Source organism: Gymnoscopelus braueri (genome assembly GCF_963280865.1).
Source record: "Gymnoscopelus braueri genome assembly, chromosome: 16".
Taxonomy (NCBI): Eukaryota; Metazoa; Chordata; class Actinopteri; order Myctophiformes; family Myctophidae; genus Gymnoscopelus; species Gymnoscopelus braueri.
In genome coordinates this window covers 38,493,685-38,512,300 of record NC_137616.1, presented here as the reverse complement: position 1 = coordinate 38,512,300, position 18,616 = coordinate 38,493,685, and the positions used below count along the sequence as shown (strand labels likewise).

Sequence of the window (18,616 nt, the reverse complement as noted above, 5' to 3'; positions counted from 1 at the left end):
TTTCTTCATTTTTTCCCCCCCAGAATGTAGTAGGCAAGAGACCTACTGTACTAGCAACGTTTTGGGGTTGAATCTGAGTTATGATCCGTATCATCTCTGGACTCTTATGTGAAGAAAAAGAAAGAAAAAGAAAAGATGACGCCAGTAGTAACTACAGTAATTGAAACAACCTCTGCTGGGAAAGTGCTGATGAGATTGCAAATGTACTCCCTGTGTGATGGGTTTGTGATAGATAGGGTTTGTGATAGATAGACCAACTGGTTCCCAAACCTTTTCGCTCGAGACCCAAAAGAGAAATGTGATGTCTCCCCAGGACCCAAACGAGTGAAAATAGCAGATCCAGTCGCATCTTGTAGATCGGCTATTTTCACTACTTAAACATTGTTTTCTAATTTATGGAATTTCTTTGATGTATTTATTTATTTATTTATTTATATATCATTAAATAAATCATATCAGATGGGGGTCAATGGCCTATTGCATATCAAAATTGGCGTCCTTGACATTAAAAAAGGTTGAGAACCAGTGGTATAGACCATTAACATCTTGCCTTGTTTTACTGGTAAGAAAGAAAGAAATAATGATAATAATGCATTCATGCCTGTTTTCTTGTACTATTGTATTTTGCTCATTAGGTTTGCTGGAATGGGTAACCTGCTAAAGGTCCTAACAAGGGAAATAGAGAACTATCCACACTTTTTCCTGGACTTTGAAAGTAAGTCTGGCAGCCGAGCAAAGGAGGAAAAGAGAAGGATGGAAAGAGAGAGAGAGGTGGAGAAGGAGGAAGGCTCTCTCAGCTTTCCCCTCTATTATTACTACTATTTTTTTCCCCTTTCTAAATCAGCAGGTGGTTTTGTGTTTGCAGACCGAGCACTCTGGACGTCGAAGCTGTGATTGGGGTTCTGCTTCCTCTCCTCTATTCCTCCCGTTCCTTCATTCCCTTTCTCTCTCTCTCTCTCCCCCCTCCCCTCTCTCTCTCTCTCTCTCTCTCTCTCTCTCTCGTGACTTCCTGCTCCTTTGGCTGTCAGATTTGGCGTTCCTTCCTGTCCTGTACTGAAAACTTTTGGATCACTGTTTTTAACACCACATATTATTTCTCTCTTTTCTCTCTCCCCTTTTTTCTTTGTTACAGAAACCAAATGGGGAATCTGTTAAAAGTGCTCACTTGCACAGAACTTGAACAGGGGCCAAACTTTTTCCTTGACTTTGAAAGTGAGCACAGCTTATGCATGCCCCTCCAGCCTGGCTTCTCTGCTTTCTGCTTCTCTGCTTTCTTCTTTCCAACAATCCCCCGCCCCTTTTTATTTAAAAATCTCTTTTTAGAATGACTTTATATCCCGGGGTCAATGGTCACTCTATTCAGCCAACCTTCCATCTTAAAATTTGTCATACTGGCTCTCACAGCTGTTATTATAATTCACGCTAGAGGTCAAAGCACAGTAACATCCCCAGTTTTAATTTGAAGTTACAATCTGTAACTTCTATGTTCTACCCTGGACCCCCAAATACCCCCACCCCCTGCCCTCCTCGAGTGCCAAACTGTTGACCTAAGACAAAAAGCATAGTTTGGGCAGAGGATGTGTTACTCTTTGATCTTTGTACAATACCTCCTTGTCAACCAGCAGTGGTTCAGCCTGACCACAGGATCTAAATGACTTGCTTTTACCTATTTTCCTTGGTAGTAGTGCTGCATATATATGGTAGTAGTATTCCATACGTCCAACTAACATAGTTACAGAAAAAACATTCAGCCGTATTACATTGCAAAACTGTAAAAATATGACCCCTGTTGCATGCCCTTTGCCATACTCTAGTGTACATCCATTGTGACTAAATGAATGCAATTTTTTTGTTAATTATAACATTACTTGCTGTAATATTGTCCTTATGCAGGCCTAGACAAAATCAACCAAACTTTTAACATCAAAATCTACTTTGGCCTTTTTTCAAAATACTTTCTACAGGGAAAAAAAGTGCTTCCACTTCCTTCAGTGGCATTTTTAACTTCTCTCACAAATGCTGCCAAGCACAAGATGTGTTTACTCCGCATGGAGGAAGCAATCGGATTGGAATGGTTTTGAATTGCTAAACAGACTGCAGACACAGTATTTTAATATCAGATGATGTTCTATATGCATACTAGTTCAGTTATAAAAGCTTGTCTTAGAATATGTTATTGGCCATCGCCTATGACAGTATACAATATTGTATTTGTCAGTGTCCAGCAGCCCTGTTTAAAGTCAGATTTCTGTCACAATGCCTTTGGGTTATTTTTGGCACGTGACATCGGCATGCAATGAAGTATAAATTAAGCATTATGATGCCTTCACAGAATGACAATACATTTGGTTTAATTTTGCCCAGTTAAGCTAGTTTTTAAAGTAGCTCTGTGACCATCCAAAACCTGCTGACGTAGTATGCTATGATAATATATTCATTGTACCTTTGAACATTACCTTTGAACATTCTATGGGAAAATATCTGTCCTTGCTTGCACTGAATGTTTTTGGGTGCATGTGTCACATGCTTCCATATTGTAAAGCTAAACATGTTGTTAGAATTGTATGAATAATGTGATTGTTGACACATTTTGTGTGGGAGACATCACATGCATCCCGCCGCACATGTTTGCAGAGTTTTGTTCAAGCCAACTTTAATCATCAAAAACAAAATAAAAGCCATTTCACATTAGAGCGGTCCAGATGTGTTGCGTCTGAAAATGTGACGGTTGAATTAAAACGAAAATTGAATCTCTGCTTTGACGCCCACTGGCATCGCTTCCTAATGTGAAAAGGCTTGAATAAAATGCCATGCAGTGGTGTACAATGAGTTTATATTATTCCTTCTTGACTTTTTTAGATTGGCTGACAGTTGTGTGTTTGTGTGCGTGTGTTAGATGCCCAGCCGACAGAGGGTGAACGTGAGGTGTGGAACCAGGTTCACTCAGTCCTTCAGGACTCTGAGAACATCCTGCAAGCCCTGCAGGCATACAAGGGAGCAGGGCAGGAGATCAGAGATGTAAGGAGAACACACACACACACACACACACACACACACACACACACACACACACACACACACACACACACACACACACACACACACACACACACACACACACACACACACACACACACACACACACCCTCCCACTTGCGGACAACCTCACAGACAGATAAGACGGCAGACGCATATTCAGATACAAAGATACTACACCTAAATATACAGAGGAAACTTAACATGCAAACGGATAATCACTGATTCACTATAGGGATGGGCATTGGGGCATTTTCGTTTTGTAAATGTTTTGAGGCATGGTGTCATATTTATACAAATTAACATTAGCATGAGAAAAGCTGGTACAGTTGTAACTCAAGTCTGTTTCACTGAGACTAGACAGTGTTTAAGTGGTTAATGAAAAGATGTTGAATTGTGATTGTGATGTCTGTCTGTCCATCCAGGCTATACAGAATCCCAGTGACCTGCTGCTGCAGGAGAGGGCCTGGAACGCTGTCTGCCCGCTGGTCATCAGACTCAAGAAGTTCTACAGCTTCTCACAGCGATTAGGTACCGTGTTAACCAACTGCACCATAACCATGGAACTCTATCCACTTAACCACTTAAACCCTAGCATCCCTATTCTGTGGAAACAGTCGGAGAAAATAGCAGATCTACCAGCTCGTGTTGAGCTTTCAGATCAGCTATTTTTGGCGAAGAGTGTAAAGGGGGAAAAAGAGCGGACCAGAGTACAGAGCCGACCCTGTTCAACTAAGTATTATTTTCCTAAGGATAGAGTGTTTTAGTGGTTAAAGCCTCTGCATTTCCAGTGACAAGCAGGCGAATAGTTGAGATGCTGGGTCCCCAAACCGCAGCACTCCTGCGTCAGCAGCACAAATCGAAGCGCAACCACGTGTGCACGAAACTCTCGGGGGGGCAAAAAAACTACCCGACAGCAACGATATGCATTTCTAACTACTTTGCCTTTTTGTCTCCCCATCCTCCGATCTGTAGAGGAGGCCCTGCAGAGCTTGCTGGAATGCCTGACATGTGCGCCCTACACGCCCACTCAGCACCTGGAGAAGGAGCAGGCGCTCGCCAAACAGTTTGCGGAGATCCTCCACTTCACGCTGCGCTTCGACGAGCTCAAGGTCTGCTGGACATGCTGCGGGACAGCATAGTTAGACATGCAGTACATCGACACACACACATTTGCACTTGTATTCACTCAATCACAAGTATTCTGATTCTCACTCATTCTCTTAATTGCTAGCACACACACACACACACACACACACACACACACACACACACACACACACACACACTCCCCCACAGTCAAATCATTTGAACAGAGATAGAGTATCAACAATGCTTTAAAATGCCCCCCGATAAACAAGGGGAAATATTATGAAGCAGCTGTAATCATTTTCTCATCTCACTTCAGATGAGAATTCCTGCCATCCAGAACGACTTCAGCTACTACAGAAGAACAATCAGTCGAAACCGCATAAACAACATGAACGTGAGTTGTAAATTAAGTTTTATCTTTTCCCAGGCGTATTAGTAGGCGGAGGGCACTGATCGTCTGGCTACGTGACAATAGTTTTCTAAGTACTTTCACTCAGTGTTCAAGGTGAAAATGTCAGTTTGCCAATAAAGCAGTTGTCAAATTAATTAAAAGTTGTCTGCTTTTCGAGTAACATTGTGTTCTGCTGTATCTGTAGTTGGACATTGAGAGTGAGGTCAACAACGAGATGGCCAATAGGATGTCCCTGTTCTACGCCGAGGCCACGCCCATGCTGAAAACACTCAGCAACGCAACCACAAACTTTGTGACAGAGGTGAGAGTGATGCTATTATCGTCACCTTGTATAACATTTTCCTATTAGCGAGTGATAAAACTGTACAGTACAAAGACATTAGACTTAATGCTATATGGCAGTGGTCTCATAATAGGGGTGATTATGTATTAAGCCGTGGACCCCTATTTGAAAGGTTCTGTGCCAAGGACTCCCATAAAAGAAGATTTTTGTCGTTGGATTATATTTAGTACAGGACTCTACAGCTGTCTATACCAGCGGCCTTTAAGTAAGTTTGGCCTCGGGCCAATGTTTTCTAAGCCATTGGATGATCTCCCAGAACATCAAAAGCTAATTTAAGAACTTTAACTTACGACGCCTCATATAAAAGTTGTGGTATAACTGCATACTGATAGAACTGCGTGTGTAATCAAATTTTACAGGTGCTGGTCCTTGTGTAATATTTTTTTGCAGGCCACATCATTGACTTTTGCACTTGGAGAACATTTAGTTAAGTTTAGAAAAGTTAGAAGATGGCGCTCAGGTGGCGCAGTGGTAAAGTGCTACTTCTGGCTTTGTCGAGCGTCTACAGTCAATTGGCATAACTAAATTGGGAGAAACCTGTAGCACTTTGAGATTCGCAAGAATGTAAAGTGCGTTATAAATCAAATGCATTATTATTATTATTATTATTATTACTATTGACTACTTATTATGACATGCCCAGGTACACTTATGTGTTAATAACATGTCTGGTGGTCTGTGTGCAGAATAAGACTCTTCCTCTGGAGAACACAACAGACGTCCTCAGCACCATGGCCAGTGTGTGTAAAGTCATGCTGGAGACACCGTGAGTCAACTTCTAACTACACATGGTTCTGTTACTCACATGCCCCATATGGACACATACACATACAGTATTAACATACTTACACCACTTATCGTATTGTTGTACTTACACCACTTATCATATTGTTAACAACTTAAGGCCTATTCTATACTTAATCGTATGAACAGTGTTGTTGAAAATAGCACATCTACAAGCTCACATCGTCATGGTGTTGTGAGCTTATAGATGTGCTATTTTTTTTTAAATAAATAAGATTTCCGCCTATGGCGATCTAAATAGGGATGTCAGGTTGAAAGTGATTCAATAATGACAGGTAGGTGATCTGTGTTCACTGTATAGGCTCAGTCTCTCTCTCTCTCTCTCTCTCTCTGTCTCTCTAGGGACTATACGAGTCGGTTCAACAGTGAGGACACCTTGCTGTTCTGTATGAGGGTCATGGTTGGAGTCATCATACTTTATGACCATGTCCATCCTAACGGAGCCTTCAACAAGTCGTCTAAGATAGATGTAAGGCCACATCCACACGGATACGATTTTAGGTGAAACCGCATAAGTTTTTAATCGTTTGCACGTTTTGGCCACACGGAGCCGGCGTTTTAGGTCTGCAATACGCTTATTTTTGAAAACGGGTCCCAGAGTGAATTAATCTGAAAACGCCACCCTTGCGTCTCCGTGTGTACAACCAAATACGGCAATACGCATCTTTCCTGAACCGATGACGCTATAGCTCCACCTCTCGCTTAAACCCGCCCCCCCCACCCCCCCCGTTCCCCCACACCCCCGTTCCCCCACCCCCCCGTTCCCCCACCCCCCCGTTCCCCCACCCCCCGAAGACGCCACCCTTGCGTCTCCGTGTGTACAACCAAATACGCTTCTTTCCTGAAACGATGACGCTATAGCTCCACCTCTCGCTTAACCCGCATGCGCCGAACACCCCCCCCCCCCCTGCATGCGTGCCCCCCGAACCCCCCCCCCGACCCCCCCCCCCCCCCGACCCTGCATGCGCCGCCACCCGCCCCCCCCCCCAACAACAAACACCCCGACCCCGTCAGCGTTGCGTTCGTACTACTTAACGCAATAGGGCTTTTACAGCCACAAGTGGACATGGAGTAAATGTACTTAGTTACTTTCCGCTTAGTTACTTTTTAATGTACAGTATATTCACGTGCATACAAATGAGCCATGCGGTCTTATAAGAATGAAAACAAACGTCTTGCTGTTGACCATGGATCACATGACGGTCGTCTGTTACGACGATCATGGATGAACTTCAACCTGGTGATTGCACTTTCTCCATTTATAACCCGTTCATCTACATAAACGTTCATATTTCTAATATAAAGTGCTGACCCCATGGCCACGGATGTTACACTTATGTATTGGCCCGCATAAGTACACCTATCTTCCGTATTGTTCAATAAAAATCATTTTAATCCGATTGGTGGCCATTGACTTCGAATTTTCTCCATTGACTTTCATTTACGCGACCCTACCGGTTGGGAGGAGTATTGCACTCTAATACATTATAACTATGAGAAAATGGCTGCCGATCTTATTAAAATGCTTTTTATTGAACAATACGGAAGATACGGGTACTTATACCCACTTGAAGTGAATTTTAACATCCATGGCCATGAGTTAAGCACTTTATATTTGAGATCTGAACGTTTATGTAGATGTACGGGTTGTAAATAGAGAAAGTACAAACGCTAGTGGCTAAGCTAGCAGTTTGAATGGGACGTTTACGGCCGTATTAGCTAAATCTGGCATTTAAAAAAAAAGAATTTATATCGAATATCTTAAATACAATGAAACAAACACATTTAGGCTCTCTACCTGTGCTCAAACAAGCATGACAGCACACAATAAAAATATAAACATGTTGTGTTGATTGATGAGACCGAGTCTGGATGAGAATCAGCGTTGCCATGTCGGCTTATTATAAGCGACTTTGGGCAGAACTTTTTCTGGCTTTTTCTGTAAAGTTGCTTGTAAAATTGGTAGTTGCGGGTTGCGTTTTTTGTGTGGCTTATTTATAAAGTGTTCTTGCTTATGTGTTCTTGCTTATTTAGGCTTGCTTCCAATCTTTTTTTTTTTTTTTTAAACCAGTGGTTTTCAAATATTTTCATGAAAATGTTCTGTGCCAGAGCATTAGTGTTGTTAGAATGTTAAAAAAAACAAAAACAAGTATTCTTTATTTTATTGCAAGAGTTTTTTTTAAATAGCCTATGTACAAGCTCACGTGAGCTTGTAGATCGGCTATTTTCATTCAAGTAGCTGATGTCACTAAGCCACTTCTTCTGGGCTTGTTTTCATAGACCTGGTTGCTTATTTTTCTCGCAAAATCTGGCAACACAGGTTCCGTTCCGTTCACTTACTAGCTCAATGATTAATGAATGAACAGTATAATAATAATAATAATAATAATAATAATAATACTTCGCTAATAATATAAATAATAATATATAAATAATCAGTACTCAAGTTGACTATTTTATTTTCGGTTCAGGTGAACCAGTCTATGAAATGAATGATTGTGACTCTGACTGGGCACACTGTCATTACATGATCTGGGGCATACTGTAGATGTAATGAATTTTTTTCCAGGTAGCGTGCCTTTGCATCCGCGTTCAGCTTCTCTCTGTATGGTATGTCTCTGTCAGGCATTGTGTGTGTATGTGTTGTAGACTTTACACAGACTGTGCGTTCAGGAGACGTTGTGAGTAGCTGTCAATGTTAGTAAAGTAAAAGTAAAAGCAAGTAAAAGTAGCAATACCACAATATAAAAATACTCTGTTACAAGTAAAAGGCCTGTGCTCAAAATGTTACTTGAGTTCAATCAAAGTAAAAGTACAAAAGTATTGGCATCAAAATATACTTAAAGTACTGAAATGTTTGAAAATAGCTGATCTACAAGCTCACAATGCGCCGCGATGCGCGTTGTGAGCTTGTAGATCGGCTATTTTTAAATAGTCTATGTAAAATAGGGCAAATAAATAAATATAAATGTTTTATAATGTCATGATTATATCTGCAAAGTCACTAGTATTAACTAAAGCGTTCAAATAATTGTAGTGGAGTAAAAGTACAATATTTTCCTCTGAGATGTAGTGGAGTAGAAGTAAAAGTATTGGAATTTGGAAATACTCGAGTAAAGTGAAAAATACCTCAATTGTACTTAAGTACAGTACTTGAGTAAATGTACTTAGTAACTTTCCTCCACAGCACCACCCACAGGCCAGGCATATATACTACAGCGTTTTCAGTTTGTGGCGTTTTCAGTGGTTTCGTGTGGACACACACATTTCTTGAGACGATTCCGTGTGTACGGTAAACTTTTTGAAAACGACTCTGTGACATTTTTTAAAACGTCTCCGTGTGGATATGGCCTAAGATTCATACACACGCATGCGCACGCACGCACGCGCACACACACACTAGGGTGCATCAAAATGCGATGCAACATTTTTTATCTCAAAATATCAAACTGTTAGGTGTTGCATTTTGTTCCAATGTCTATACAAATGATTTGTGCAACGTTTGGGGGAAATTCATTCAGATTTAGAGGTGCAACGCAGCATGTCAAATTTTGCCAAAAAGTGCCATTTTGGGTGCTTTTTGAACTCTCATTTCTTGATAACATAACATGGCAAGTTCTCAAAAATACAACAAATAGTTTTTGAGAAGATGTTTTTGAAAAGAGCAAAATGTGTTTATTTAAGAAGAAACATTGACATTTTCATTGAATATCACTGAAAAACATTCTAACAAAAACAAAAAAAACACTGTGTTCAGCTTGCGCTTGCAGCAGCGAAGATTGGGGTGTTCACAGTGGTCATGCTCAACTGCCTGCAGATTCTGCAGATGTTGCTCACTCTTGGCTGCTGCCACAAAGTCTGTGGAGTTTGACTCCACGCTCGGCACAGTCATTCACAATGTTGATGGCACGCACATTCACCACACCTGCCTGGAATGATGCACTGGTAGCCCAATCCTCTACATTGAGTGAGAGAAATTCTGGATCGATGTGCAGCTGGTGCATACCGAACCAGCAGTCTGGATTGGCGAGGTCGGCCAACCTGGTGGTCGGCGAGAGGACTGGAAGCTTTGGCTTGCCAAAACCAGTGCCAAAGCGCTGCTTTGGGGCTTGCATGGGAATATCATTTAGCTTGTGCTCCAAGATGGCATCCACAAGTGCACGACGCAGCTGGCACCTTGGTGCTGAAGAGTGCCAGGGGCAGCATCTCACCGGTCAGGTACCTGAGATGCCTCTTCAGCGCTTTCATGGCTGATGTTGCAATGCCCTCGTCAACAGACTTGTAGGTTGTGGTAGAGTTTGAGGTCATTCTATGCGGCATCTACGGCTATGTCACAGGTCAGCCACCATGTTGCGTAGATGTGCGTTATGAAGTTGGCAAACACCCGAATCTTCAGCACCTACTGCCATGTGGTGATGGTGCCCTGGGGAAGCAAGGCGATATGCTGCTCCATCAAAGCCAGCTTGAGAGTGTAGAGGAGCTTGGCCATCCAGCACGCCTTGTGCAGAGCTCCCTACCGTTGAAAGTATACTGCATTCTGTGCTGCATCATCTGCACCCGATAGACAAGACACAGCTGCACAAACTTGTGGTAGTCGCCTCGCTTGTAGTCTATCACTGCTGCAGTACACACAGCAAGTTCAGCACGTAACTTGCCCAGTAACTGTTGTTCGGCATTGGCAGTAATGTAGCGGGACAATGGGCCACTGTAATTGTGCGGCAGGCCGGCAGCAAGTTCCAGTTGTCCTGCAGACGCCTAAACAAAGTAACCCCTGGTGAGCGTAACGTCTCCACCTTGAGATCAGTGAAAATGTGGCTGAGGAGCACCTCACCAATGTGATGCCGGCACCCGGACCAGAGCAGTGGTGTCAAATACCATGTTGATAACCTGGTCGTCACAGCACTTGACGTCCTTCGTCCTACTCAACCCCGCCCAACACTCCCTGCTGGCAGTTGCCACACCAGCCGATAGGAGTACGGGCATTGACAAATATCACCCTCCGTGCCCGGCTTCCCTCCCCCAAACACAGGCCAATATTGTGACACTCGACAAAGCCGGCTGCACCACGGTGGATTCGAACCCATAACCTCCGCATTGGTGTGCAGAAACTTTACTACTGTGCCACCCGAGCGCCTATCTGGGGTCATTTGATCAAGATGTATCACTCAGATTCCATTCTAATTGACTCTGCCTTCTGACGTTTGCACCCCCTTGGTTGGCAACCCGTGACTGCTCTCTAGTCTAGTTTATCTTTTCAAATTTTTTTACCAGCTCGCTAGAGAGCTGTTCAAGGAACAGGCTAAGGATTGTGCATTTCCTTCAAAATGGCGGCGTGCCCTTCATTTCTTATATACAGCCTACCCGGCAAAAGGGGTGTGGCTTTAAACAACGCTAAAAAAGCCCAGGCCGCCATCCAGTGGCCAAATAAACGAACTACAGATTTTAAAGTTAAAACAAATTCATTAATAACAATGAAATGTGCGATGTCTCTTAAACAGTGTTTAAAGGAGTTGCATAATTATGTTATTTAATACTGCAGTTTTTATTGTTTAGCTTGGCACGAGCTGGTATAAATTATGACTGTCATTTTTTTCATGTTAGAATACTAGAATACATACTGAAAGACAATTTAGGTTTGACTGGGCTGAAACTATCTCAGTAAATGACTCCATATTTGGGCATGGCTGACATCATAGTGACAACATAATGATGACATGAGCTTTGAATCAGCTCAGCTTAAAACCAGACTGCACAGTGTGTATGACACACATGGAGAGAGACCTAGAGGAAGCCTTCAGCACCTACAAGAGGCGCTATTAGCGGAGATCCATACGCTTGATATTCAGCTGGTAATTACCCTGTAACAAATCCTGGATAGTAAGGTCACACATCATTAGTTACATTCTTGGACCATTGCAGCCCATGCATAGCAGCAGCTTTAACGATGAACCCACTGTTCCTGACAACAAGCCAGCAGCAAGGAAACTCAGAAGAAGAAAGACCTTACAGTAGTCAACAGTCTACCAAGACTTTAACGCAATCGGAAGTAAAGAGACATTATCTGACTGACACAGTAAAGAAAACTCACATCTGTAAACAGTGTGACAAGAGTTTCAGTCAGTTAGGTAGCCTGAAGACACACCAGCGTATCCACACTGGAGATAAACCTTTTCACTGTAAACTGTGTGACAAGAGTTTCAGTCAGTTAAGTAGCCTGAAGACACACCAGCATATCCACACTGGAGATAAACCTTTCCACTGTAAACTGTGTGACAAGAGTTTCATTCAGTTAGGTAACCTGAAGACACACCAGCGTATCCACACTGGAGATAAACCTTTCCACTGTAAACTGTGTGACAAGAGTTTCAGTCAGTTAGGTAGCCTGAAGACACACCAGCTTATCCACACTGGAGAAAAACCTTTCCACTGTAAACAATGTAACAACAGTTTCACTGAGTTAGGTAGCCTGAAGACACACCAGCGTATCCACACTGGAGAAAAACCTTTCCACTGTAAACTGTGTGACAAGAGTTTCAGTCAGTTAGGTAACCTGAAGACACACCAGCGTATCCACACTGGAGATAAACCTTTCCACTGTAAACTGTGTGACAAGAGTTTCAGTCAGTTAGGTAGCCTGAAGACACCAGCATATCCACACTAGAGAAAAACCTTAGACTAAGCGTATACAGACAGAAACGGAGATCTCCATATATGGGCACAAAGGGACACAGAGCCAGACGAGTACAACGGGTGCTCTGACAAAGTTCCCTACACTATGACTCAGACATAAAGAAGTGCTGTTGTAGAGAATTATGTGGGACATGGTTATTATTAAAAAATAATAGTCAGTGGTGTCAAATACCATGTTGATAACCTGGTCGTCACAGCACCAGTCCTGCAGTAGCTTGTATGTCAGCCGGGCGATGATCTCTCTGCACGCCTCGTCTTTCCTCTTTGTATATGCTGGCACACCAAGCAGTTTGAGCTGCTCCGCATCTCCAACCACCACTGTCAAACGCTCCTCCAACTGGCACACATTGCTGAACATCAGTGTCAACTTGCTCTCCCAGTGCAGGGTGCCAAGGTTTTAATAGTTTTGGATTTTTTATTATAGTTTAGTTTTAGTTAGTTTTGAATTTTTTTTTTCTAATTCAGTTAGTTTTAGTTAGTTTTGACCCCAAAAAATCTAATTCAGTTAGTTTTAGTTAGTTTTTAGAGCGGGTTTGCTAGTTTTTATTTAGTTTCTATTTTTGTGACAACGCTTAGTTTTAGTTTAGTTTTTATTAGTTTTAGTGTTAGTTTTTTTTGTTAGTTTTTCCCCTTGATAATTGCTCCACATTGTATCACCCGTTTGCACTACAAGGCAATTGTTATTGTCTTTCTTGCTGTTGTATTCAAATAAATCCCATATAGGACCATATTTCTCCCAACTTGTTTCTCCGTCGCCATTATAAAGTAACGTGCAGTGCCGTGCAGTCAGTCAGTCAGTCAGTGCTGCTCACGTGCTACGATGCACATTGAAAACAACCGGAGTAACTCGCCCCAAAACACGCTCGCCCCCAATTCTTTCGTGTACCAGTGATTCTAATACCGCCGGATTTGCCCTGAGTTGTTTTGGGGCGACTACGTCAGCGGACCAACGGTGACTGCAACTGACGTAGAACTGCTCAGGGGAAATATGAATCGAATTAATTTGAATCTAAAAGGCTTATAAATATTGAGAAAAACTAAAACGAAGGGCATTTTGACTATAATTTCAGTTAGTTTTAGTTAGTTTTGTAAACACACAATATAGTTTCAGTTAGTTATCGTTTTTCTTTTTTCTTTAGTTAACTGAAATGTTTTTTCACCTTTAAATTTCGTTTTAGTTAACTATAATAACCTTGCAGGGTGCACATAGGATATGGTGTCCACTGCTTGTGGTGGTTCTTTATTGACAGCCTCCAGCACTTGGCGGCGTGATCGATCTGCTGTCGCGTAGGATGCTGAAATATTTGCACAATTACCGCTCTTAACAACTCTGAACTTGCGTGCGAAGGCAGCCTGCTGCATCGTGTGATCTTCAACAGTGTAGCCAGTGACACGAGACTCGGCCGGCTGAGGATGTAGGGTGGAATGCAGGCTGTGGTGCCAGTCTTCTGTATCGCTATGCTCATCACTTTCGCTCTCCAACATCGCCATTCTGGACTTCACACGTCATTTCCTGCTGCTCCTTGGTAAAGCGTGCCTGCCGGGCAGCTCCCAAAACAGTTCAAATTATATGAAAATATCCTTAATAAAAGTACATCAACACAAAGAATGGAGAGTAGATTACCTCAATTGTCTTCAGGTAAAGGGTGGAGTCTTTTTGCCTCACAGCATTGTGCTTCGTTAGCATTAGAATTGTCCTCGATTGTCTCAGGTTAGCGTGGCTACCAAATAAACATTATGTTGAATGTTGAAATGAAAGTTGTAGCTAGAGTGCATTATGCACAATGTGTTGGTGATGGCAGTAATATTAAATTAGATTTGTTTTTGTAATAAATAAACAAAAGGTAGAAACATTCATAGTATGCTGGTTACCCCCTTTTGCCATAAAAGATGATGGCCGTTGCACCTCTAAATCACCTCGTATTGCAAAAATATTTTGCATGTGTTGTAACATGCATTGGAACACTTTTATCACATTAACAGATCAGCAGGTTAAATTTGTATTTTTTGATGCACCCTAACACACACACACACACACGCACACACTTGAAAAACATAGATATTGCTTCTGCTGTTACATGAATGTGATTAAGCCAAACCTGTATTATGGAAGAAAAACAATATTTACCAAAAAAGTAATTGCCAAACTTTTGCCACAGCTCTGTTCACTTTGTTGAAGAGCATTAATTGATGCGTTTCATCTTTGTCGTCAGATGAAAGGCTGCATCAAGGTGTTGAAGGAGCAGCCAGCAGACAACGTAGAAGGCCTTCTAAACGCCCTCAAGTAGGTCCTTCTACCTTCCTTTTGAATTGTTTCAGCCCTATATACTTTATCGTATAACGAATAGTGAAAATAGCCGATTTACGAGTGTTTTAATGTGGCACATTGTGAGGTTGTAGATGTTCTTTTTGCTATTTTGTGTTTTGCCAGGTTAGGACCAGGGTGTCACTAGAAACACGTTGCCAACAAAACCAATGTTTTTCTATGGTACTGGCATGCACTCGTCTCTTTTTTCTACAGTTTTTTTAAGAGGCTCATAAAAGTTAAAATATAAACAACTTTTCAGCGCGAGGTGAAAGGAGTAGCACCATTCGTCACAGTGCTTTTAAACAAACCCTATATATACTTAGTTGAGCTGGGTCCCCCAGAGCTCTGTTTGGTCTGCATTCCCCCCCCCCCACCCTTTACATCAAATCTCTTCACCTAAAATAGACGATCTATAAGATCACAACATGTCACGTTCCTACACGTTGTGAGGTTGTAGATGTGCTATTTTTGCTGAATGTTCACCCCAGAATAGGGACGCTAGGATTCATGTGGATAACCAAGAGTACCAAGTACATCGGTAGTGCTGGCAGCCAAAACAAAACCACTTTCTGTAGACACAGCCTGACACAGCCGGCATTTCTGAAGCGCTTGCGCCTGTAGCGGCGCGTCCCCTCAAACTATGTGGATGTTGCAGGTGCTGCGAGGAGTTTGGTTTTGTTCTGATCTGAACATTGTTTTTCTTTGCATTTAGATTCACCACAAAACACCTGAACGACGAGTCCACTCCGAAGAACATTCGAACAATGCTCCAAATGTAACCTTTTCCTTTTTTTTATATATATATATTAATAAACATGAAGAGGATCGATTTACTGACCTCAGAAAGATGTATATGTTTACATTATTTAAAGAAAACGAAAGACTCGATGTTAATACTTGTGTGTATTTACATAGTCATTCCCTCCAAGTCACTGAAACCCACAGAACATGTACCATTTCCATAGCAAAACAAAAACTGTTTACTGAAGCACAGATACCTAACTTACCCTCAGCCTTATATTCCACAACTTGCCCGCCAATTCTATGTATGAGGAGATGAGTGTGATGAAACATGTCCATCTTGTTTAACTTAACCATCAAATTTAACTTAAGTAAAGATAATATATAGCATAACACATTCTGCTTAAAATGATTGTGGGGGGAATGGCATGGAGTGAGAGAATTTACTATAGTTCTGATTTTAAGAGCGATTTAGCGATTAAATGGTGACTGACAGAGTTATCTTGAAACAAGTTCAGCGAATTGGCTTGTTAACAACATGACACTTCTTTTCTCAAGAAAATTCATGTTGGATTTATTGTCTGCCGCGTTTGTGTCAACGGCATGTTGCACTCTTTCCAGCTGTTAGGTTCGACTTTTTAGAGCAAGCCCCCTGCCATCCAGCTCACCTGTTCAAAACAATCAAACATACCTACCGCTATTATGATGTGATAAAGGTTATGTCATTGCTAGTATGCAAATCAAATGTTACCAATCAGTTGATGTCAGTTTGTTGTGATGTATTGGGTAGGCTGTGATGACGGAAGAGGTGGTAGCCTACTGTATAATATGTGCGCCACGAGAAATAAATCTACCAACCAAAAGTTTTCATTTGTTGTATGGCAAAGCTCAGAGTGATGCATTTAGGTGTTTTGTTTGTGCGTATTCTTCCTCTCTTCATCGTCTGTGTGGCTTTTGTATCTAACAAAAAAAAAACTGTTTTTTCCAAAACACACAAGCTTTAATTCTGAATAAATTCCTCTTTTGTATGAGCAAAAAAGAAAAACATGTTTTGTGAACTCTGCTCAGGTAGGGATTTGTAATTGTGATGAATGGTGTTCCATAATGTGTTTTTTTTTTTTTTACCACTTAAACCCTCTATACTTAGTAAACTGGACCTGAGTTGCCTTTGTACTTGGTCCGCTCTTTTTATCCCCTCTACACCAAATCTCTAGATCGGCTATTTTTGGCTCATGTTCCCCCCAGAATGGATGCTGGGGTTTAGGTGGTTAAAGGCCCCATTGAAGCCTTTTAAACTTTCAGGAAGGGGAAATAAGTAATTCCTCGTTTCCAAAGCAGGGGCCAAAATGGCCAATCAGGGCATACCTATTATTATGTCACTTTATTTTATACCCCCAAAATACCTTTTGAGTCTTGTCATTCAGCTTTTATATGATCTGTTCAATGATCTGTTGTTATTCTGTCTATTGTCTCTGGTACCATTGTTGTTGTTTCTGCACCAGATAGAACCATAAGTCGCTGTTTTCTGCTGTGTTTTGGTTTCTTGTGAGTGGATGACATACAGTGTCGACTCGGCTGTGAATTCTACCAAACCATCCACAGCAACCATGTTTGGCAGTCGAGTTTTGTCCAAATTTTACATGGTGAGAGGTCGCTCACAGTGCCAGTTCAGCGCACAGTGGCACTTAAGCTTGCCCTGATTGATCAGGTGCCATATAACCCCTAGGGAAGATAAGGCAGCTGACCAACCAGGGCAAGGTTATCACCCTCTTGGTTCTTTTCACTCCACTCACTCAGGGTAAATAAAGGATATATATACTGTATATATATATACGCCCTTCATTACAACTCAAGGTTGCTCTAATGGAGTGGCCCATGAATAAATAATGACCGTAACTAAATTTCTCAGAATCAGACTATCTCATTATTATTGACTGTTGTACTTTACATTCATCAGCATATTGTGCTTCAATGTTGCTTTTGTAAGTCTCATATTGTTAATGAAGGGCAAATGCAGAGACAAAAGACAGGAACTCATTTGTATTCAAAGAAGCGTCTGGCAGCAACGACAACAAATCAAACAACTGAAGCCATTTTGTATTAAGTGAGTATGACTGACTGTGCATTCTATTAGAATTAGAATAACACTCAACATGTTCACTCAGCGTCTCTCAACCAGGGTGGTTATTTGAGGCAGAGGGATAGAAAGGCTCTCTTGTTGGCACAAATCATTCAGTACAGCCTTTATTGGTATATATTGCAGAGATGGGTGAAGGCAGCTTCCCCGCTCATCCATCACTGGAGATCAATTGTAATTGGATCACTGGGCTCCAAAGTTCACCGAATTGGAGATGGATGTAGTATTCCTTTAAAATCTATTAAAACGGGGAGTCGGGACGACATAAGAAAGGTCACCAACCAGCTCCAAGATTAGCTGGTAGGCATGGCAGCCAAAAAGGCAATGCAATAACAGCTAACTGTTTATTTTCTTTATAAATTCACACCACAGCTGGAATATGTACTTTTTGGACCAATCATATTGCTTGTCTAGAATGAACTTGCGTGGCCAATCAACAATAGACCGTATCATCTACCTACAGGCTACATTTGAACCAATTGCTTCTAATCACTGGTGTAGGAACTACATACTACCAACTGCCTTAAATCTAAAGTCTGATTTCGTCGTTAAAATAAATTAAGCATTATTGTAAACCGGCAAATAATGGAACTACTAACCTACTAAATGTGTAACATGGGTATATATCGGTATCTCAGTTTCTTGTTGAATAATTACTTCTGCTTCTTCAATTGAGCTTTATTGTATTTCGCCCCATAAGCCATATATGGAACACACTCCTGCCTTGTACCCTACTCACATTTGCTACTAATGCATCAGTTATCTACCGTTCATTTTAGATATGTTGATTGTTAATTTTTTTATCATCCCGGTATTTAGTAATATATTGTGTGAGATTTTTTTTTTTTTGGATGCAATTGTTTTTATATGCAATGAATGAATACTGTACACATGGACTATGTGAGATGTAAAGAGAGTGTACGTATGATATTGATAGTGTACATCCACTGACTGAAGTGATTTCCAGAGTTGTGATTAGTGAGGAAAAATGTATGCTCTGTTGTGCGTCAGTGTTGTGCACCACAAATAGCTTATCTACAAGTGCACAACGTG

General features: G+C 41.5%; 1 protein-coding gene across 2 annotated transcripts in view; it reads left to right on the top strand.

Annotated features, from left to right (window-relative positions):
• The window catches only part of LOC308102658 (CYFIP-related Rac1 interactor A), a 46,987-nt gene extending 30,395 nt beyond the window's left edge, over positions 1 to 16,592 (top strand). Inside the window, exons 3-12 of one of the 2 annotated variants that reach the window (XM_080452482.1) lie at positions 636 to 715; positions 2,897 to 3,018; positions 3,462 to 3,567; positions 4,012 to 4,148; positions 4,445 to 4,522; positions 4,725 to 4,841; positions 5,570 to 5,649; positions 6,030 to 6,156; positions 14,591 to 14,661; positions 15,398 to 16,592. In XM_080452482.1, the coding sequence (XP_080308608.1) occupies positions 646 to 715; positions 2,897 to 3,018; positions 3,462 to 3,567; positions 4,012 to 4,148; positions 4,445 to 4,522; positions 4,725 to 4,841; positions 5,570 to 5,649; positions 6,030 to 6,156; positions 14,591 to 14,661; positions 15,398 to 15,464 (975 nt within the window). In that variant the 5' untranslated portion in view covers positions 636 to 645 and the 3' untranslated portion in view covers positions 15,465 to 16,592. Of the gene's footprint in view, positions 1 to 635; positions 716 to 1,108; positions 1,213 to 2,896; positions 3,019 to 3,461; positions 3,568 to 4,011; positions 4,149 to 4,444; positions 4,523 to 4,724; positions 4,842 to 5,569; positions 5,650 to 6,029; positions 6,157 to 14,590; positions 14,662 to 15,397 lie in introns of those variants that run through there. The other variant, XM_080452481.1, reaches the window with a different exon arrangement.
• Positions 16,593 to 18,616: the final 2,024 nt, after the last annotated feature.